General features: G+C 46.5%; 1 protein-coding gene across 2 annotated transcripts in view; it reads right to left on the bottom strand.

Annotated features, from left to right (window-relative positions):
- Positions 1-23,407, bottom strand: part of PDE3A (phosphodiesterase 3A) — a 1,268,538-nt gene that overhangs the window by 231,331 nt on the left and 1,013,800 nt on the right. For both annotated transcript variants that reach the window (XM_086920567.1, XM_086920572.1), the window contains 2 exons: positions 6,342-6,529; positions 4,997-5,134 (listed from right to left, as the gene is read on the bottom strand). In XM_086920567.1, the coding sequence (XP_086776693.1) occupies positions 4,997-5,134; positions 6,342-6,529 (326 nt within the window). The remainder of the gene's footprint in view (positions 1-4,996; positions 5,135-6,341; positions 6,530-23,407) is intronic.

Consider the following 23,407-nt stretch of genomic DNA (forward strand, 5'->3'; position numbering starts at 1 on the left):
TGTGTGCTCCCCAGGAAGTCCTGGTGCCGCAGGCAGACTGTTGCAGAACTCTAGAGGAGTGTGCTTTCCTTGGGGGGAATTGGTGTACTCCCCCAGAAGTCCTGGATTGCCAGGCACAGGCCCAGACTAAGGGTACAGACCCTTGGTTGGAGGGCCAGGTTCAGGGTGCCCCCCCTGACCTGGAGGAAGGGGGCACTGCTAACAGTGCCCCTACCAGTTTGTGTTATGGAGCACCTCTCCAGGTGGAAGGTTGCAGGGCCCAAGTAAGGGGGGGTGGAGAGAGGGTAGCCTCACCCCTGACCTCCGCCCAGTCTAAGGGTACAGGCCCTATGCTGGAAGGCCAGTTGCAGGATAGAACCCCTGAACTGGTGGGTGAATTGTGCAGGACAACTGCCACAGGTGCCCTGACAATTCTGGAAGGGGGTACCGCTCCAGATGGGAGGGCACAGAGCCCCAAAGAGGAGGACTGGGTGTGGGAAAGCCCCCCACAGTCTCTTGTCCAGCCGCTGGGTACAGGCCTAGGGCCGGTAGGTCAGTGTCAGGGTGTTTTACCTGACCTGACAGGAGGGAGAGGGGAAAGATGCTAGGCACCTGGGGTTACTGCCACCCACTCTCTGATGCCACGGAGGTTTGAGAACCCTGAGAGGTATCAGACCTGGGTCTCCTCACAGACTAGTGTCAGTGGCCACTGTGGCTAGTTGTCTATCTGTTGGGACACACCTGTGAACCAGTTAAGGTTAGGTGCTTCACAGGTGGTGTCCACAGGTGAGGAGGAGGAGGACCAGGGGTGGGAAAGCCCACCCCAGTCTCCGGTCCAGCCGCTGGGTACAGGCCCAGGGCTGGTGGCTCAGAGTCAGGTTGGTGTGCTTGACCTGACAGGAGGGAGAGTGGACAAAAGGTGCTGGGCACCTAGGGCTACTGCCCCCCGCTCTCTGATGCCACCGAGGTTTGAGAGCCCTGAGAGGTATAGGGCCTGGGTCTCATCGCAGACTACTGTCAGTGGCAACTGTGGCTTGCTGTCTCTCTGTTGGGACACACCTGTGAGCAAGCTAGGGTTAGGTGCTGCACAGGTGGTGTCCACAGGTGAGGGGAAGAGTTCCCCATTGGTTGTTGTAGTGGGCCCTGAGAGTGTGGACCAGGGGATCCCACAGGATTTGGAGTGGCGTGGAACTGGAGTATGCCCCTGCAGTCACAGACCAGATCCATGTTCTATAGCCCAAAGCAGGGAAGCCCATCAAGGTAGTGATTGGTCTCCACTGTGTTTTGGCTGGATCATCCCTAAACTGTTTGCCAGCCTCTTGTATTTTTTCTCACATGTTGTTTTGGTTTTATGACTCTGGGCACTTTACCACTGCTGATCAGTGCTAAAGTGCATATGCTCGCCCTGTTTAAATATGAGTGTGAATTGGTATATCACTGATTGGCTTATTTGGTTTACCTGTTAGTCCCTAGTAGTGTGGCCTGTGTGTGCCCAGGGCTGGTAACCCAAATGCTGCTGGTGGGCCTGCAGCCCTGGTTTGCGCCACCCACAGAAGCAGCTTGTAAAGTGTACCTCAGACCTGCCACTGCAGTGTCTGTGTGCAGTCCAGATCTGCCATCTTGACTGTGAAGTGCCCACACACTTCCCAGCCCCTGAACCATCCCTTGGCATCATATCAGTCGCCCCTATGGTAGGGTGCATTGTGTGTGGGAGGTAGTACATGGCTTGATATGTGTAGCATGTCCTGGTAGTGAATTACCCCCATTTCATTTTTCACTACTTCAAGGCTACCTGTTCTCCATAGGCTAGAATGGGCAGTTTGGCTATTACATCTTATAGTCTTAACTGACTCGGGGAAGACGGTAGAAATTCGAGTTTATATGCCTGAACTCAGAATGATAAAATACATCTTTTAGCGAAGTTGGTTTTATTATTCTGTGTTTGAAAATACCACTTTTAGAAAGTAGGTATTTTCTTGCCTAATCCTTCCAGTGTGCTCTGCTGTATTGTGTATTGGCTGTCTGGCTGGGCCTAGAGGGGCAAGGCAGGCTGAGTCAGACCTGGGTTGAATAGAGAGATCTGCATTGAGTACTGGGGAGGGGTAGCTCCTTCACCTGAATAGGACTGTGCCTGACAAGGTGAATGCTGGCTCCATCTCCTACTGTGCATCTGATGGCAGACCCCCTCTTTCTGAAAGGAAGGATGCAGCCTGGTAAACAAAGTGCTCCAGGCCTGAGCAGAGCTGGTTTTGGCTGGGCTCAGTGACTAGTGACTTTTAAGAACAAAGACTTTTGGGGTATAAATATCTGTGCCCAAACCCCTGAGTTTTGCATTGCTCCTGGATGTCAAGAAGAACCTCTGTTTGTTTCACTGAAGGAATCTGCAGGAGAGGACTGTCCTTCTGCTTGTGTGCTATTTCTTGGATTGGCCTACAGTAGTTCCCCCTGGACTTGGAAGAACAGGGAAAAGGACTTTGAGAGAACTTTTATTTTGCTAAAGCAATCATCCAAGGGCTAGAAGAGAGCTAGCCTCCTGCTGGAGTCACAGGCACATCTGGCACTCCCACCGGCCTCATGATTCCTCCTACTGAGGATTTCTATCTGAAGGTGAGGGCCCTGTGAGTTCCAGGGCCTCTAGTTCTACTCCAGAGAAGAGAGTGCTGAAATCGTTGCTAACTCATGTTTGCGAGCCGCCGCAGCTGAAGAGCGTAAGAAAAATCACTGCGCTGCTGCCGCTGAGCGTCATTGCAAACCAAGACTCATCGCATCGCACGCTTGCGGTCCCCAAAGTGCTTGCTAACACCCAAAGATCATCGCATCGCATGTTTGCGGGTCGCCGAGTGGTCGCTAACCCCGGATTATCGCCTCATGATCGTCGCATCACAACATCGCAGTGCGGGCGTCGTGCATCTGCCATTTTCATCGCATCGCACCCTGCTCGTCACTCCCTTGAGGGCACCATTTCTTCACATCGCAACAGGGTCGCACACGCTACAGGTCCAGCGCATCATCCCCCCTTGCGGCAAGGATTCAACGCATCGCTGGCCTAGCGTGAAGAGGTTTGTCGCTTTGCCCCGCATGCATCAGCAGACTGTCTGGGTTCAGTGACTAGTGACTTTTTAGAACAAAGACTTTCGGGGTATAAATATCTGTGCCCAAACCCCTGATTTTTGTATTGCTCCTGGATTTTCAAGAAGAACCTCTGTCCATTTCACTGAAGGAATCTGCAGGACAGGACTGTCCTTGTGCTTGTGTGCTATTTCTTTGATTGGCCTGCAGTAGTTCTCCCTGAACTTGGAAGAAGAGGGAAAAGGACTTTGAGAGAACTTTTATTTTGCTAAAGCAATCACCCAAGGGCTAGAAGAGAGCTAGCCTCCTGCTGGAGTCACAGGCACATCTGACTCCCCCACCAGCCTCCTGATTCCTCCCAGTGAGGATTTCTATCTGAAGGTGAGGCCCCTGTGAGTTCCAAGGCCTCTAGTTCTACTCCAAAGAGAGTGCTGAAATTGTCACTAACGCCTGTTTGATAGCCGCCACAGCTGAAGAGCGTAAGAAAAATCACTGCGCTGCTGCAGCCGAGCGCTCGCAAACCAAGACTCATCGCACGCTTGTGGGCCCCAAAGCGCCCGCTAACACCCAAAGATCATTGCATCGCACGTTTGCTTACTAACCACGGATCATCGCATCGTGATAGTCGCATCACAACATCACAGTGGGGGCGCCGCGTGTCCACCATTTTCATCGCATCGCACCCGGATCGTCGCTCCCTCGTGGGCGCCATTTCTTCACATCGCAACAGGGTCGCACACGCTACAGGTCCAGTGCATCATCTCCCCTTGCGGCAAGGATTCAACGCATCGCTGGCCTAGCGTGAAGAAGTTTATCGCTTTGCCCCGCACGCATCCGCAGACCGTTGCATTATCCTCCCTTGCGGCAAGGATTCAACGCATCGCCGGCCTCGCGTGAGGAAACTCATCACTACAGCTCGTTTGCGACATTTTGTTGGTGTTGATACGAAATCCAGGTACTGTGTACGTAAAAGGGTCGTGGAGACCACTGCCTTGAACTAAACTCCTATTTGCACACTTTGAACTATTTTCAAGCATTTTGAAGAATAACCTTATTTTACAGTATTGTGGCTTTTTAACGTTATTGGTCTTGTGTTAAGGCTACATATAAAGATACTTATTTTTTATAACTACTTGTGTGGTGTCCCTTTGTAGTGTTCATCACTGTGTTACTGTGTATGATCATAAATGCTTTAAACACTGCCTCTGCGATAAGCCTAGCTGCTCGTGCTACGTTACCACAGGGTTGAGCAGGGGTTATCAAAGGGTGTAGCCCCCTTACTCTCACCTATTAAAGAAGGGTCCCTACTTGGACAGTGGCCAGCCATTGCCAACTAAAGACCCCCCCTTTCTAACACATGTGCTGTTTTGGTCAGCAGCATTGGCTGACATATGTAAAGTCAACAACAAAATATGTATCAGTAACATACACTGGGCACTTTGCAACAAAACATCGATTGCTCGGCTAGCTCAGCTCAGCGCAGAGCTGAGTGCCTGTTTTTTATGCGACTGCATTTTGTAAAGGGTATTGTAAGAGCAAGATTACATCTCGGAAACCATGAGCAAGGTTTGCCTCTTTCTGTTTCTGTCCTGTGCTGTCCAAATTAATGCTCTAATTGCAAAAAACATTGGGTTCAATTAATTCACACTACACACCAAAGGCACATAAAAACAGACGCTCAGTTCTGCCATGAGCCAGCGCAGTTTATGAAGATATGGCCCCTCAATGGGAACTGAAGCCGAAGCGGGGCATAAGTTTAGCATGAAAACTACAAACTGCTTACATTGAGTGTAAGTGGTTGCAGATTTCAAAACATTGTAGATAAGGCAACTATTTGATATGCTTCTGTGTATTTCAGTAGAACAATCCAGATAGCCCAGTGAGAGCCGATTTTGTACATGATATGATCTGCCATTCCGTCAGTGAAGTTCAGTTAGCCCCTACTTACCTGACTAAGAATGCGACCACATTTCTTTCCCGTTTTTTCCACTAAATCAAAGATTGGAAAGTTCCAATTGTTAATCTCCTTCATTATAGAGTCCAAACCATCCATAACAAGCGGCTCTGGAGCGAGTATTGGCTTTTCCTGCATCAAAGAAGATTGGGTGAAATGGTTAATATTTCTCAAAAATAATTATCAGTTATATCATTTGTCTTATGAAAATGTGCATGTATGCTCAAATTCACAACAGATTTAATTACATGTGTATTTACTCATGTACATGTGCAAATCAGAGTTTGCATGAAAATGTGCATTGTTATATAAAGAATGGAGAAGGGCGATGGGTCATTCCCTTAGTATTGTGCTGCATTTCTAAGCCTGTAAAAAAATTCCCTGGTCTAGTATGGACAGAAATAATCTGAGGACCAGCAACCACATTCATTACAAGGGAGGTAATCTTTTGCAAAATGAAACTGGCCCCTGAAGTCTACCTGTAGTATTGCCCAGTGGCTGGCAAAGTCAACCCCATCTATTTAAATGCCATTAAATGTGTCTTCGCTCACAAATAACCTAGTCCCAAATCACAAAGTTTTTTCTGTGTGCTTTTGCGACCTACCACTGACTTAATTCTGACTTAGGGCCTGATTTATATATTGGTGATATGCATTGCGACGAAGTATACATACGCTAATAGGAAGGTCCGCTCGCCTGACTTAAATGCCGGTGGACCATTGGTAAGAGCCGCTGGAGGAATGAGTGAATTGCCACCCGCCCAATTTAGATGGGCAGACATGTAATCATTTTTTACTGTTCCTTACTGCGAGATGAACCCTGGAGGTAAGGGACAGTAAAACAATTATAATGCTCCCTCCACAATGGGACAAGCCTCCCATTGAAAGGGAAGCATGACTTTTTTTGCTCTACGAAAAGAAAATCCTGTTTCGGCACTTCCTTAGTTGTGAATATCATGACTCACGTCACATTTCGAATTTAAGGAAGCTTTGTGTGCTGGAGCACTAGTGTCGTTTAATCCTTGTTAATAATGCAGCACCCCTCAAATAAAACATTTTTCATAGCAACTAAATGTACTTCTGTAAAACTAAAGTAAGCCACACAATATATTGCCTACCAACTCTTCCCCCTAGAGTGTACCGTTAGGCTGCAAAAGTATATTCTGCTCAATGCAATGCTCAGTGATGCTTCTTCATAGACAACATGCCATTGGGGGCTATAATGAGACGAGTCGACAGTGTAATGTTGTGCAGTTGAATCCATTTTTAAATACCACATCTTGTTTGGAGTCCCTTAAACTAAGAAAATTACATGTTTTCAAAAAAACAAAGCTAATTACCTCTGGTGGTATTAAAGGGTGTAATATGAGACTCTCTGGCCGGTGCGTCCGACAGATCGATCCCTTTCGCATCTGAGACGGGTCTTTTGTGGAATCAGGCTCATCATCGTTCTGTACAATGTCGCTACTGTCGCTGTTGTTGGTTTCATGAGTGCTGTCATAGTCTGAGGTGGTTTGCGCTGTGTCATCTGCAACACAAACCCAACTGCTTATTGTGAGACCTGACAGAGATCCAGGTTGCTGTGAATGACAGGCAGTCACATGAATTAGACAGGACGAAGAAAAAGCACATTGTAGGCATCTGTCACTCTATTAATCTAGTTATGTATTATTTGTACCATATGAAATACAAAAAACACATTTTCCACAAAGTTAGTAGTAACAGAAGTGCTCCCAAGTTACAATAATTCACTGAGGATCTTGGAAATGTATTTATTCAACATGATTATATCCTTAATATATATACCACGATAACTGGCAGATGCATCAAGCAAAATACCTCCCGGTAAAATTGCGATTCGGTAAAACAGGCCAATACCGAACGCAAAACCTGGAAATGCAATGCATCAATCCAAAACCCTTATAAAATAAAGAATCGGTAAATACCTCCCGCGGTAAAATACCGAATCGCATAATAGTGAATCGGTAATACCGAGAAAGAAACCAGCCTCCGGAAATACCGAATCGCTAATAATGAATCGCAACAAAATGCATCAAAACTCGCAAATACCGAAAATGGTCAAAATCCCTATTTTGCATAAGCAAAATAAGGGGAATCACAAACTGGAGGTAAAGTTATTGGAAGGTAGAAAAAAAAAATTTCCAACAAAGGTGCAGCCAATCAGAAACCCTTCAAATATGCCTCTGGAGACCCTGTAGGTCTTCCAAAATGGCTGCCCCCTACGTGCTTGTTAGGAGGAGGAGAATCAACGCCCTTGTGGGGAACATCCTTTTCAACGCAACTTTTACGACGCATGCCTTTACATCGCAAGTTCTACAACGCATGTCATTACAACGCATTGCGGTGGGGGGCGCTCTAGGATAGGGAATAGATTTAATTTACTATCCAACACCTTCCCTACTATCCACGGGGACTGGAGTTTGAATATTAATTTAAACTATTCACTATCCAGCACCCCTCAACACTATGCGTTGTAATAGCATGCGTTGTAAAACTTGTGATGTAAAAGCATGCGTAGTAAAAGCATGCGTTGTAATGTCATACAACCCACCCTTGCACAGCGCAGGAGGATGATCCAGGACAGAGTCTTCAGGGTGCGCATCACATTGCTGGGCCAGACAGAGGAACAGATCTATGAGAAGTACAGGCTCAACAGGGCCTTGATCATGCAGCTCATTGCAGACCTTGAACCACTACTGCAGCACCAGACCCGTAGGACCAATGCCATCCCAGCCCATGTCCAGGTCCTATGCAGCCTGCACATGCTGGCATCAGGAAGCTTCCAGGGGGTCATAGCAGAAGCTGGAGGCGTGTCGCAAAGCGCACTATCACGCTTCTTCCACAATTTCCTAGATGCCATGCTGACATTGATACATCGATTTAGAAAAGGGGGTGGTGATGAACAGAGTGTCTGAATTAAGCAGACCACTCTTACCCAGTCCAAAGATCAGGGCTTGATCCATCACCGTTATTTATCTCACTGTACCATCCCAGCTCAGAACCTGGCTATATGCAAATCAGTCTGTCCCTGGCCCAGTGCATCATGGGAACAGGGCAGACTAAACTACCAAGCCAATTCTTCACCAGAAAGGAGACAAGCTACCGGGGACCGGTTTCTGGCATTTCAGCCGTCTTCGGCCCGGCTTGCTTGAATCCTGATGTTGCAGTGAGAAAGGGACTCATGTCTGAGTATACCCTGCCACACCTATAGTGGCCAAAAACGATTTAGAAAAGGGGGTGGTGATGAACAGAGTGTCTGAATTAAGCAGACCACTCTTACCCAGTCCAAAGATCAGGGCTTGATCCATCACCGTTATTTATCTCACTGCACCATCCCAGCTCAGAACCTGGCTATATGCAAATCAGTCTGTCCCTGGCCCAGTGCATCATGGGAACAGGGCAGACTAAACTACCAAGCCAATTCTTCACCAGAAAGGAGACAAGCTACCGGGGACCGGTTTCTGGCATTTCAGCCGTCTTCGGCCCGGCTTGCTTGAATCCTGATGGTGCAGTGAGAAAGGGACTCATGTCTGAGTATACCCTGCCACACCTATAGTGGCCAAAAACGATTTAGAAAAGGTGGTGGTGATGAACAGAGTGTCTGAATTAAGCAGACCACTCTTACCCAGTCCGAAGATCAGGGCTTGATCCATCACCGTTATTTATCTCACTGCACCATCCCAGCTCAGAACCTGGCTATATGCAAATCAGTCTGTCCCTGGCCCAGTGCATCATGGGAACAGGGCAGACTAAACTACCAAGCCAATTCTTCACCAGAAAGGAGACAAGCTACCGGGGACCGGTTTCTGGCATTTCAGCCGTCTTCGGCCCGGCTTGCTTGAATCCTGATGGTGCAGTGAGAAAGGGACTCATGTCTGAGTATACCCTGCCACACCTATAGTGGCCAAAAACGATTTAGAAAAGGGGGTGGTGATGAACAGAGTGTCTGAATTAAGCAGACCACTCTTACCCAGTCCAAAGATCAGGGCTTGATCCATCACCGTTATTTACCGCACTGCACCATCCCAGCTCAGAACCTGGCTATATGCAAATCAGTCTGTCCCTGGCCCAGTGGATCATGGGAACAGGGCAGACTAAACTACCAAGCCAATTCTTCACCAGAAAGGAGACAAGCTACCAGGGACCGGTTTCTGGCATTTCAGCCGTCTTCGGCCCGGCTTGCTTGAATCCTGATGGTGCAGTGAGAAAGGGACTCATGTCTGAGTATACCCTGCCACACCTATAGTGGCCAAAAACGATTTAGAAAAGGGGGTGGTGATGAACAGAGTGTCTGAATTAAGCAGACCACTCTTACCCAGTCCAAAGATCAGGGCTTGATCCATCACCGTTATTTATCTCACTGCACCATCCCAGCTCAGAACCTGGCTATATGCAAATCAGTCTGTCCCTGGCCCAGTGCATCATGGGAACAGGGCAGACTAAACTACCAAGCCAATTCTTCACCAGAAAGGAGACAAGCTACCGGGGACCGGTTTCTGGCATTTCAGCCGTCTTCGGCCCGGCTTGCTTGAATCCTGATGGTGCAGTGAGAAAGGGACTCATGTCTGAGTATACCCTGCCACACCTATTGTGGCCAAAAACGATTTAGAAAAGGGGGTAGTGATGAACAGAGTGTCTGAATTAAGCAGACCACTCTTACCCAGTCCAAAGATCAGGGCTTGATCCATCACCGTTATTTATTCCACTGCACAATCCCAGCTCAGAACCTGGCTATTGATACATCACCACATCACCTTCCCCACAACCCCACAGCAGTTGAACCGCACCAAACAGGAGTTCTACCAGGTGGCACAATTCCCCGATGTGCAGGGGGCGCATGGACTGCACCCATGTCCCCATCTGTCCCCCGCCAGCCAACGAATACATCTACCGCAACCGGAAGTCATACCATTCCATCAACGTCCAGGTTGTGTGCAATCCCAAGCACATCATAACCGACATCGTATCACAATTCCCAGGAAGCACCCACGACGCATACATATTCAGACACAGTGGCATCCACAGGTGCCTGATCAATGGGGAATTTGGAGAGGGTCACCTGCTCGGTACATACAAATGCCTCCAAATGAACACCATCCTCACATATGTAAATGTATCCATGCAACTAACCCTTTGCTCCCCTCCCTGCAGGTGAGAGCGCCTACGCCTTGCGTGATTATCTACTCACTCCCTACCTCAACCCTGCAACACCTCAGGAGCAGCGCTACAACGCAGCACATATCAGTACCAGGAATGTGGTAGAGCGAACGTTTGGCATCCTCTAGAGTCGCTTCCGGATACTACACAAGACAGGAGGTGCCTTGCAGTATGACCCAGTTACCTGCTGCCAGATAATAGCAGTCTGCGCCATGCTGCACAACATTGCCACACAAAGGGGGATACCAATAGAGGTGGACGGAGAGGATGACTTACGGACACAGCAACCCCCCCAACACCAACAGGCACACGTGCCAAATACAGCTGAGGGACAAAGGAGGCGGACATACATCCCAAGACATCACTTCTGAGACAGGTATGAAAGAGCCAACACAGCATGTTTATGTTTGCAATTGTTTAATGCACATGAGTACCTGTCAGGTGCATATGTATGAGACGCCAACATGACGCAGAATCAAATAAACGAATCAAAACATGTCCGTTGTCATCACGGGTGTAACATGTTGCTGTACAGTTGGCCAATGGTTACGTCACCATGGCCAGGGAGCCAATGGATCATGGCTATTTGTGTCTGCCCCGTACCCCCAGCCTCCCGTCCCGTGACTCAGCCACATCTCCGCGATGTGATTCTGTGGATGTGGTGCTGCGTGCACTGCGCCTCCTTTCGCTGGCCTTCGGAACAGAGATGCTGCTCACACTTGAGGCAGCCTCACTCCCCTCCTTCCCTCCCAAACTGCTGGCACTGAAAGTCCCAGACTGCAGATGCTCCACTGCAGTGGTCACTCTCTCCAGGGACTTTGCGACATCCCCGCAATAATGGCCCAAATCGACCTGCAGGGACACCGATCTGCGTGACAGCACAGCTGTGCTATTGCACAGCTTAGTGATGGCTCATCTCGCGCATTGCGTCTGTCATGGTGCCTATTTTGTTTGTCAGTTTCACAATGTTGATGTTCATAGCACCCATGTGTCTCCCCTGCAGTCGCTGGACACGCAGCATCTGTGTATCCACCACTCCGTATCCGTGTGCTGGATCATCTGCTCTCTCAACAGCTCTACCTACACACGTGCTGCTGCTTGGGAGGTTGAAGAAACGACTGTCTGTCGTGGGACAATTGTGTCAGCTGGCCTCCGCTCCGACTCCATCACCTGCAGGGAGGGGACATTTGGCCTGCGGCTCTGTGTAGTTGGCCGCAGTGGTGGTGGTGGTGGTGATGTCCACCGTGGTGGTGGTGGTGGTGGTGATGTTCGCCGTGGTGCTGGTGATGTCCGCCGTGGTGGTGGTGGTGGTGGTGATGTCCGCCGTGGTGGTGCTGGCAGTGATGCTGGTGTTGTGGGTTCAGGTTCCTGCGGGGTCTCAACATCTGTAACCACTTGTCTCTGAGATGACGAGGCGTCCGCTGTCATCTGAGTCGAGGGGTGATGCATCTGTATGTGAAACAGTACACAGGTATTATTTTGCCATGATGTATCTGTGTTGCATGATTTAACCTACATAAAGGAGATTTTGCACTGACATATGGCCATGTGCAGCTGGTTTCATTTCTATTACATCATGGGTCAGACATGCACTCATTCATGATATGACTACAAATCCCATGATGCACTACTCTGGTGAGGGGATATGCATTAGGCGCAGCTACATATGCACTGTAATTGGCCTGGGGGGATGGGCGTGGGTGGACAACACGCTGCATATCTGCGCTGGTATGCATCTTACCTTCTCCTCCTGCTGCTGCGCCGGATGTATCCAATTGAGTGTCCCCCACAACAGCTTCTGGCTCAATTGTTGCCTCAACAAGGTCCTCAAGGGCAGTGTTTGCAGTCACGTTGGATGTTCCCCTGCCTGTGCCAGTTGCATCCCTCACCCTTTCGGCAATCCTCTCCTTTGCCCTCTTCCTGAGGTCATACCACCTCTTCTTTAAATCGTCTATGCTGCGGTGGGTGACTCCTACAGCATTGACTCTGTCTTTAATACGCAGCCACAATTTGCGCTTCTCTGCCTCTGGAACTTTTTGGGACAGCCTCCCAAAAAGCCTGTCGTGTTTGCTGCTCACCCCCTCGATGAGCAGTTCGAGTTCCTTATCTGAAAACTTTTGTTTTCTCTTCCTGGGTGCCTCCTTGTTCTGGGGTGCATCCTTCTCCATCCTGGTAGTCTGCTCTGAGTTTGTTTTATGTTCTCACTGTGATAATCCTTAACTCCTGTGCTCTGCCTCCGCCTCCTCTGAGCTCCTCAGGGCACTGAATGGAGTATGGGCTGTACTGCTTCCTGGTTGTGATGTCATCAGCCTGCTGCTGATGCAACTTTTTTTTTACGGAATTGCTATTACCGAAATCGCAAATACCGATTCGGTATTTGATACTTCGGTATTTGCTCATCTTTGAATTGGTGTCTCGCAAACGTGTTTACCGGATATTTAACGATTTTTAGCAATTTGGTATTAAATACTGAATCTGTTGATGCATCGCAGTATGCGACTCCTTATTAGCAATTCCTTATTTTTCGCTAATAAGGACTCGTTTTACCGATTTTTGATGCATATACACATAAGTGGTTACAAAGGTCGACAAAGTAGGAATTGACTCAGATCCGATAAAACAAGATGGAGCCATTTGAGGCTTACTGGTGCAAAGTATGGAAGAGAGTTCATGGCCTTGCCTCTTGAATCCTGCGGGTTCTCGCAACTCTCATATATCTTTTGAACCATCATTGTATGTGGGCAGGAGAGCTGAAACATGTATGTCTTACATGTACAGTTATTGCAATCACGATTGTGGGCCATTCTCCCTGTAGCATTGCAGGAAGTTGATGAGCAGTATGGTGCACCTGGGAAGTGGGAGGCACTTGAATTTCCTGCTTACATCTCACACTAGGTTGTCACCGCTGATGCAATATTTCAGTGGTTGGAAGGGTGGTGTTTAGAACCTCTCTGTGAAGATGGAGTGGCTCCCACAACCACTGGAACAATGCGAATGTTTCTTTTTGTTGTGGCATTTGCCCTCAAGGAAGGATAGGGAGGAACAAGCTTGTGGAGATTGAAATGCTATGCTTTTTTTTTGTTGTTTTGATGTGTCTGATGTCTGCTGGGCTGGTGGCTGTCCTAAAGCTACTTACAACAAGGAGCTCAGGGGATAAAGAGCAAGTCGTCCCCCTCTCACTATATCATATACAGCTCGGGACCTGTTCCTACAGTGAATGTAGTCCTCCTAATCCAGACCAGCTACGAATATTATGTAGATGGGGCAGCGGCTATCAATTTGCCATCTTGCTTTATTGGATCTGGGTCACCGTTTTACAAAAAAGATTAAAACTGGTTGCGCTGTTTTCCAGATAAATCCTCCTCTAGTCAACCCTCCCTTCCCTCAAAGAAGTGAAGAGGAAAAGTGGAGAGAAAAGGTGTGAAAGAAGACTGGCGGTGCCTCACGGGAGTAACACCATGGAGGCTAGCAGTATGGTACTCGCCTGCTGCCTAGGTTCTCATCATTAGCGTCCACCACTCCAAACAAAAGAAGTGTGAAAGTGCACAAAGGAATAAAAAATGTGTGTGGTGCTGGAGTGTCAATTCCTTCCTGTACAACCAACCTGGTGTACTGCAGTTCAGGACCCAAAGAAAGAAAGGAAAGAATGTGCCCAACCCTATGGCACGTTAATCCTGTGTTATAAAACCGAGCTAGACCACACTGGCCAAATAATCTTTATTCTGTGCTGCGTGTTTGCTCACTTTAAAAAAGCCGACATGTTTCGTTGCCCCTAGGAAACTTACGGCAACTTCTTCAGGGCATGGGTCTATCACTCTACCCTGCACCACATATTCATATATGTGCTGTGGTTAGGCACTGAACAGGCATACCTATACCTGTACACTTATATGGGTATGTGCATAAGTCACTCTTGCCATTTCGTCCTTCGTACTGCCACCGTCAGCCGGGACCTCGTTTGGTGTGGAGTGTTGTCTCTGCACCATTCATGTCCTAAAGCACCATATACATTTTTTTCCAGGCCCACTTTACCCTACATGCTACAACTGCCTTTGCTGCTCCTGCCTCGGCCAAAATTCATGAAACCTGAAAATGGCAGACAGGAAACTAATCTCTTGGAATGTTAGAGGCTTAAATCACTACTGCAAAGATGGAAAGCATGCTTACCTCAAAAGGTCTTGTGGCTAAATCACATTATTGCAAGAAACATGTCTACTGAAGTTGGAGGTTAATAAGCTGCGTCAGAAATGGAGGGGACATATTTCAGCGATGTGTCATTCCTCCTACTCACTTGGGGTGCTGATTTGGGTTGGTGATGGGTTCAGTTGCAATGAGAGATGACTATTTCAGAATCTATTGCTAGATATGTGTTTTTGCAGGGCATATTGGATGGCATAAATACATGCATAGTAAATATAGCTGTGCCCAATACGCATGATAAAGGACTTTATAAAGATCTTATACAACTGTCAGTTACATATGCACATATTCAATTTCTCTGGGTGGGCAACTTTAATTCTACACTCGATGGTCAATTGGACAGGCATCCACCTAGAAAGAGAACCAAACGAGGAATGGTAGTATTTAAAGCGGATATTGCCAGACCTGGAAATAGTTAACATCTGGTGGTTTTAGAATCTGTCAATGCGGACATTTTCATGTCACTTCCCAACTCATAATTCCTACAGCAGACTTGATCATATCCTGAGTACACTGACCTATTTAAGATGTGTTGGCACTGCAACCTACCTAAATATATTTCTCTGTGACCATTTTCTTTTGGTGCTGGTACTAAAGAGATGCAGGACAATTCCTAGGATTCCTTTGCTCACACTAGGGCAGCAGAATGGGTTGCCTACAAAGTTGCTGTGATTGTAGGTGTTAGATTGATGCTCGAACACACGTTCCATTTGAAGGTGGTAAAGGTGGCAAGTGTGGCAGTTTTGGACCCTGGGTGGGTAGGTGATCTCCTGGATACAAAAAACATGTTGTTAGACACATCTATTTATTTATTAATGTATTTATTTTTGCCATTTGTAAAGCGCACTGTAACCCTACGGGCATCCTGGAGCTAAGACAACATGCGGACCACATAGGATAGGCTTGATAAGTTCACTCATACTAAGTACAGGCAACACGTTAACTGGGAGGGGAATGTTTCTGGCAGGCTTCTGGCTTGGCAGATAAAGATGGAGAACCCACACACGCATATTCTTAGACTTCAACAAGAAGGGGCGCAGACATTATTTAGAGGGAAGGGATGAATGATGTAAGCAAAAATTACCTAAAATCCATTTACACTTGGGTGCGTGACACACCCATGGTGGAAGTACTACTTTACTTGGATGACTTGTATCTGCCATTCTTGTCCCAAGAGCAGAGGAATGATTTACAAACTTCACTTGTGTCTGAAGATCTTCAGGAGGAAAAAATTCCCTAGTGTGGTAGGAATGTCAGCTGATTTACACCATACTGTGTTGTATGCAGTGATGGGGGAATTCCTAAAGGTATTTCTTGAGGGCAGATAGGGGGTGTTCTATCCTAGTCCATGCAGCAACCTCTACTTATTTCAATCCTGAAGGGAAACGGAGACCTAACACTTGTGACATCCTTGTGGTCCTTTAACTATGTTCAATATGTTATGATAAGTATATTTGTATAGCACACAACTCACCCGTGAGGGCATCCTGGTGCTGTGTGATGTAAACATACTTAGCAAGTTATTTGCTAACAGAGAGCACATGGTCATTAGTACTTTGATTTAATACATATTGATCTGGTGTTATACTGGTTAGGAGAACAGTGAACAAAATAAGGAGCGCAACCCATGTCTTAAATGCAGTGAAATGATCTTTAGAGTCGCTGGCAATGGAGGTTTTGGATGCAGTACAGGCCTTTGTCACAGTATTGTGGAGTTACCTGTGAGAGGTGATGGAATGAATGAGATGTTGGCCTGATTTCTGTGCCCGGTCATACCGGCTTTATGAGCAGCCACAGCTAGTGTGTGGACTCGTGGACACTTTAGAGGGGGACAATTGAAGGGTGCCTGCAGTCTTTGATGTGGCTTAGAAAATGGTCAAACACTCCCTTGCGGTCACTTCAAACCAGTTCTGGGGTAGCTCCCCCTCTCACTGAGTTTGAAGACAGGCTGGCTATGAGGACAACAGGAAGGCAGGCATTGGTATGAGCTACATTTGGCAGAGACCGGGGTGGCTTCCTTTGAAGCCCAGAAAGGGGCGAGGCACAGTCCCAAGGCCATCCTGCTCTGGGAGAGAAAACATGCAAGCCCTGTGTCCTCTGTCTGGGAGCAACACTCATCTTACCAAAGGAAAGGCATTAACAGTCAGGAGACACTGAACACTTGCAGTAATGCCCATTTGGCTCAAGCAGGAAATTGTCAACTTTCTAAAAGTGCAATTTTCAAACTAGTAATATAAAATCAGACTTGACCAGTAAGTGGGTTTTTAGTTTACAATTAAAATGAGTGCTTGAATCATTTAATAGATATTCCAAAACTGAAATTATGCATTACAATTTGTTATAATTAAACCAAAGTTTTTCTATGGAAGAGACAGTCTTACAAAAGTGAAAAACAATGTTGGTTATTTTTCACTGCCAAAGCAAGTAAAATAGATCTATGTATGTCCTACTTTTTTTAAATGTCATGCACACAGCCCTACTTAAGGGTGACTTATACATATTAAAAAGGCAGGTTTAGTTAGTCCTTGCTAAAGGGTTATTTTGCCAAGATGAAGTGGCTGTTTTAAAACTGCCTACCGAGCCTGCAGCGGCAGGCCTGGACACATGCTTTCCATTGTCAAGTTAGTGGTGGCACTATATATGCTGCAGCCCACTAGTGGCATTTACCTTGCCGGCCCTAAGAATTGAGGGATGGGGCTCTAGAGCAAGAAACAGCTCAGAAACGTAATAAAAAAAATGAGAGTTTACAATCTAACTGTATATGTTCATACTGTTGTCGACACACCATCTGTGTATAGAATTTAAGTGGCCGCATGACTGGTCTGGTGTTCTCTCACTCCAGTTTAGGTTGGATTGATTTACTGTCTACGCTGGGTCCTGGTTGTCCAACCCATGTGACACACATTGTACATCAGGATATGCTACAAGGGTAATATATGTATATGTACCCACCAATTCTTTGAGCAAACCAAGTGTAATTGAACTAATTCTCTGACCGAGTTGTTGTACCTATTTTAGTTTTTGTAATGCCAATAAATAAAATTGAAAAAATAAAAATTTCCAGGCCCTGGGCACACTTTGGTACCATATACTAGGGGCTTATAAGTCTGTTACATATGCCAGTGTAGCAAGTTTCAACATGTGTTAGGGGTCAAAGCACATGCAGCGGGCCCAGCTAGAACTGTTCCAGTAAGCTGAGTAAAAAATTACACAGCAACATCCATCCAAAACTAAATAATGGTGATCATACAAAAGAGGCATTCTCCTAAAAGAAATTTTTAAACATACTTAACAGAACCAACAGTATTCAGAACATGCTGACAAAATATTGAGCACTGTTGCCCTGCTTGAACTCACACATAACCAAAGAGAGGTACTAAATGCCCCTATGGAGGGAGACTAGCTATTGAATGCAATAAAGGAAACGATAAAGGGTAAGACACTAGACATATACAGCCTACCTGTCTAATTCAGTCCTACATAAAAAAATATAAACTTCTACGTTTTTGCAGAGACTCAAACCTCTAGACTCCGACTACCAAAATGAGAGTGGACATAGTAACCAAACTTGTTAATTTATAACTATTTCAATAAAACATCCAATGGGGTTGTTCCTGGTCACATCTAACATATTTAAAACAAACACAGATTTATACGCAAGGGAGTACACATATGGGTACTTTACTCAAAGGAAAGCCATATGGATACCTACTAGGTACACACAACATAACTCCGGTTCTCTCTAAAAAATACAAACAAACAAAAACAACAAATGGTACTCTTAACCATTTGTGTCTTTTTATTATCCTAAGGGTAACAACTACACTTCACTCCTTCCTCCACAATTCCAAAATACCGCTACACAATCGATGCACAGTATTGTGAATCTAGAAGACGTCTATGCAGCAAAACGAAAATATTTGCTTCAGGGTACCTAGTAGGATGATCGACTACAACCAGAATGAATTTGTTCCCTGAGGCTGTGGGAGGTTCAAGTGGACCCACAATGTCCACACCTACCCTTTCAAAGGGTACCCCCACCACTGGTAGTGGTATCAGGGGGGCCTTTGGTTTGCCACCTGTCTTGCCACTGGCCTGACAGGTAACACAGGAGCTCACAAACTCCTTCACCTTTTGGTTCATCTGGGGCCAGTAGAAGTGGCTAACAAGCCTTTGCAAGTTTTGGTCTGCCCCAGCTTGGGGGATGTCATGAGCTAAAGTTAGGAGGAACTCCCTGCACTTCTGTGGCACTACCACCCTCCTGGTAGCTCCAGGATTGGGGTTTCTTGTCTCAGCATACAGTAATCCCTCCTTCCAATAAGCTCTGTGGGTACCACTGACATCTCCCTGTGCTTCTGAAACAGCTTGCTCCCTCAGCCTTTCAAGAGTGGGGCAGTCTCGCTGACCCTGGCACAGCTTTTCCCTAGTGGGTCCCCCCTGAGCCCAGGAGTCCAACCTGGTAAAGCTCAAGCTCCATGGGCTCAGTTACCTCTAGGGTTTCCAAGTCCTCTCCCTGAGGAGAGGGGTCCTGAGATGCTTGCTGTGTAGAAGCTGGTCCCCCAGTCTTCTGTTTTTTTGTCTTGGTTGGTTGGGCCATACTTTCAGGCTCCGAACCTACTTGTTCACCCTTCTTTTTGCTCTGTGCTCTGGTTTGCACACACACCAGTCTAGGGATACCCAGCATGGCTGCATGGGTTACTTGCCCAACCTCAGCCCAGGCTGAGGTTTCCAGGTCATTTCCAAGCAGACAGTCAGCTGGCAATCGTGGAGAGACCACTACCAGCTTCAGGCCAGTAACCTCCCTCCAACCTAATGTCACCATATCCATAGGGCGTTGGGTGGTAATGCTGTCAGCATTGGTGACTGGGTAAGTTTTCCCAATCAAGTATTGCTCTGGAGAAACCAGTGTTTCCTTCACCATAGTGATACTGGCACCAGTATCCCTCAGGGCTTCTACTCTAGTTCCATTAATAGAGGGGTATTGCAAATACTTTTTACAGTTAGGTGGCCAACCAGCTACAGTGGCAACCTTCATTTCCCCCAGGGAGACTAGACTAGCTTGAGTGTATTTCCAGATTTGCTCTGGGCTCTCCTCTGATCCCATCTGCAGATTTGCTGTCCCTGGAGTAGCTGTATTGGGTGCCTTAGGGGTTTTATTGTAGGGGCAGTTCTTGTCTACAGTTAAATGTCCCAACTTTTTACAGTTGTTACAGTAGGCCTTGTTAGGATCAAAGTTCTTCCCCCTAAAGGGCCGAGGCACATAGGGAGTAGTTTGGGACCCACCCACCTGTTCAGGTCTTTGGGGCCCTTTGGAAGACTCAGACTTTTTATCTTGGGGATTCTCACCACCTTTCCCCTGGGGAGGTTTTGTGAACACCTTCTTTTGGTCACCCCCAGTTACTGTCCTTGTCACCCTAGTCTTGACCCAATTGGTCTGCCTTCTTTCCCAATTCTTGGGGAGAAATTAGACCTAGGTCTACCAAATGCTGATGCAACTTTTCATTTGTGCAATTACTCAAAATGTGTTCCTTCATAACGAATTATAAATTCCAGTAAAATCATGCACATTGTGTCCAGTTAACCAACCATCCAGTGCCTTTACTGAGTAATCTACAAAATCTATCCAGCATTGGGTTTGGGTTTTGTGAGCCCCCCTGAACCTAATTCTATACTCCTCAGTAGTGAGTCCAAATCCCTCAATCAGAGTTTTCTTCATGAGGTCTTAGGACCCTGCATCTGCCTAGAGAGGGTCAGAAGCCTGTCTCTGCAATTACCAGAGAACAGTTCCCACAGGAGTGCCCCCATAGAGGTTTCTACACTCTTCTCATATCACAAGCCCTTTCAAAGGCTGTGAACCACTTGGTGATACATCACCTTCTTTAAATTTATGGAAAATCCCTTTGGGGATTTTAGGATCATAAAATTCCTCTCTAATCCTTGTTATTGGTATTGCTGCCACCAGAGATAGGGGCTAAGCCCATCTCTTTCCTTTCTTTTTCCAGAGCCAGGAGTCTGGACTCTAGATCTAATCTCTTGGCCAACTTGGCTAACAAGCTATCCTCTTCACTGGGACTAGTCCCAATGTTTTCTCTGGGCCCATTCCCACCTGTGTAGGCCCTAGGGTCCAAGAGTGTGATTCTTGGAGTTACGGGTACAGGGCCTATCCTCTCCATAGAGATGATGGGGGGGGAGGGGGCCTCCTCCTCTAGCACCTCTTCTTCCTCTGACCGGTCATGACCCTGTTCAGAGGGGTGGCCTTTAGCATACTCAGCCAAGAGCTCCAGGAGCCCTACTTTAGTTGGATGCAGGCCAACTGGTATATTTTTCAATTTGCATAAGGACCTTCTCTGAAATTTAAGTGTAAGTAAGGTGTGAGGTCGAGCTCCTCCACCAGGTCCTGGGCAAAATTATCCTCAATAATAGTTGGGGGTGGTTGAGACATTCTAACCTGATAGTTCTAACTATCTACCCTGACTATAGTAACTTTTATTTTTCTAAAATCCTAATGGGACTTAAACTAGGCCCTACCAGACTTTTAGTATTTTGGAAAAACCAATTTCAGAATTCAAAAGGCAATTTATGAGTTCTGTCATGGGATGAGATGGTAACCATGCAGTCCAACAAATGCAAGTTTGCACCCCACCGCTGCCACCAATGTGAGAAAGTGGCTCTATATATACTGGACCAGAATAAGGTACAGTGTGTTTAGAGTCCACAAACACCAGAGGTATAATAGAGGTTAAAGTCAGGACTGACCTTACTCTCAAAAGTGGTAGCCTGGTCGAGCAGTAAGGCAGTACCAGAGGACAGTGTAAAGCATTTGTTGTACACACTCAGTCAGCAAAAGGTTTCACACAACCAAGGATTGCACTCCAGGCCAATTATTTTTATATCAACATATATATTTGTTTTATTTTTAGAACCAACAGGTATAAAAATATACTTTCCTAGATATGAGTACTCTCATGTAATCAGTTTGCAAAGAGGCAATAAACTTTGTGAACACAATAGATACAGGGGTTGCAGTAGGCAACACAATTCTAAACACACTATAGCATTGAGCTCAATGGGTTTTATCATATATGTACAGTTGATTACTTTGTAGATTATTATGGTAGTTCCAGGACTGAATCCTAGGTTCAGTCCTGGGGTCTAAGCTGAAAACTATTTAGTAAAATCGTTTTAGTTATGGTAGTGATTCTTCAAGAACATAAAGCTGTTTTAAAAGTTCACACTTAGAAACTTTTCAATGAAAAACTGGCAATGTTATCCAATGGGAGAAAATTCAGGTTGCAGGTAAAGTATGATCTTGTTACTTTTGTAATCCAGTACTGGGCTCCTGGTTCTAGCACTGGGGTCTCAACTTAAAACAGGTGAGTAATTGTGTTTCAGTATTTTGTATGATTTTTACAGAACATTTCAAGTTTTCAAAAGTAGACACAGAAGAAATTTCATAGAAAAGCAGACAATGGATTCCTATGGATAAAATATAGATTACTAGTAAACCCGATAGAGATTACTTTTGCGGTTCAGTACTGGGCTACAAGGTACAGTACTGGCTTCTCCCCTGAGCACAGGTGAGTACTCCAGAATTCAGAATTCGGGTGATTTTATATGAATATTTTCAGTTTCCAAAACTTCACACTTAGAAGATTTTTCCGAGTCAAACCAGTCAATGTTATCCAATGGCAGATAAGTGAGTTATCGGTTTCCTGGTGAGTACTCGGCTGGTGAAGTTAGGGTTCTGGGTATAGACTCAGGGGTCCCCCAGGGTCAGGTAAGTACAGTTGGTTCACCCCCAGCGGCACAGGGGCGGCCGGGTGCAGAGGTAGTTAGGCCCAATGTTATCCAATGAGGGAAAGGGGGCCTCCGGTTGGTGGCTGCTGGATAGCAGGCTACGCGGCTTTGGGAGCTGGGCTCCTGGTCACTTGCTCAGGGCAAATGGGGAAGTAGGATAGGGTACAGGTTGCACTGCCAGGGGCACTCGGGCAGCTGGGTGCAGGGTGCTTTTGAGCCGTTGGGCGCTGAATGTTATTCAATGAGGAACTTGAAAAGGGAACAAAGGCTGCAGGCTCGGGGACGAAGGATCTTCTGGAGTGACCAAAACTTCAAGGGGTAAGTTGGGGTCTTGGAGGATAGGTAGGCACCCAGGAGTTGGGCATAGGGGGCCGTGGGACGCTGGGTGCAGGGGTGTTTTTTGAGGTCGGGAAATCTTACGCGTGGTGTTAAAGATTGCAGGGATTTGTTAGCATGAGCTGAAAGCCATTTTTGTACTTGGCAGCCATTTTAGTTAGCCATGTGCTGTTTCCCTCTTCAGAGCCTTGCACATGCTCAGAAAGGCCTAGCTAGTAGAATGCACCTGCTCCTCTTATATAACTGTCAGGCTATTTGTACTGATTTATGGAGAAGTAACTCTCCTCCCACTTTGTTGAGCAAGCTGATCTTACATGCCCATATTGGGCATTTTGCATGCTTACATGAGCCAGGACCTTCCATTGGTTTTATGCTGACTATGTAACCCTAAGCATATATAAGGCCCCTGTTTTCTGTACTCCTTAGACTGCCTCATACAGTTTCTGAGGGTACTGTGTGACGTAGTCTCCCTCATCTGAGGTAAATAAATATGTATTTCATATTTCAGCTTCTGTGCCAATTTCTTCTTTGATGGTTTAAAAGGACCAGGTATCAGTGAGGCCCCTGAGAAGGTTTCTTTATTTCTTCAAATGGCGCTCCAACGTGGGACTCATCAGAGAAGTGGCTATCCAATGGAGTGATCTTGTCAGGAGACAGGAATCTACTGAGGAGGACAGGGTAGGACTCTTCTAAGGAGGTACTCTGTGCACGGAGATTCTGGGGATTCTCTGTCTCTGCAACCCGGTATATTTCTGGTCTTCCTGATTTTGATCCTCGACATGTTTACCGCTCCTGAATGAGAACCTTTTTGGAGTGAGTATTCTAAATTGGCGTGACCGTTAGGTCATTCAGAACGTGGCAGTTAGAATCTGGACACCAAGTGATTGGTAAGCGT

This window comes from Lissotriton vulgaris, chromosome 1_1 (genome assembly GCF_964263255.1).
Source record: "Lissotriton vulgaris chromosome 1_1, aLisVul1.2, whole genome shotgun sequence".
Lineage (NCBI taxonomy): Eukaryota > Metazoa > Chordata > Amphibia > Caudata > Salamandridae > Lissotriton > Lissotriton vulgaris.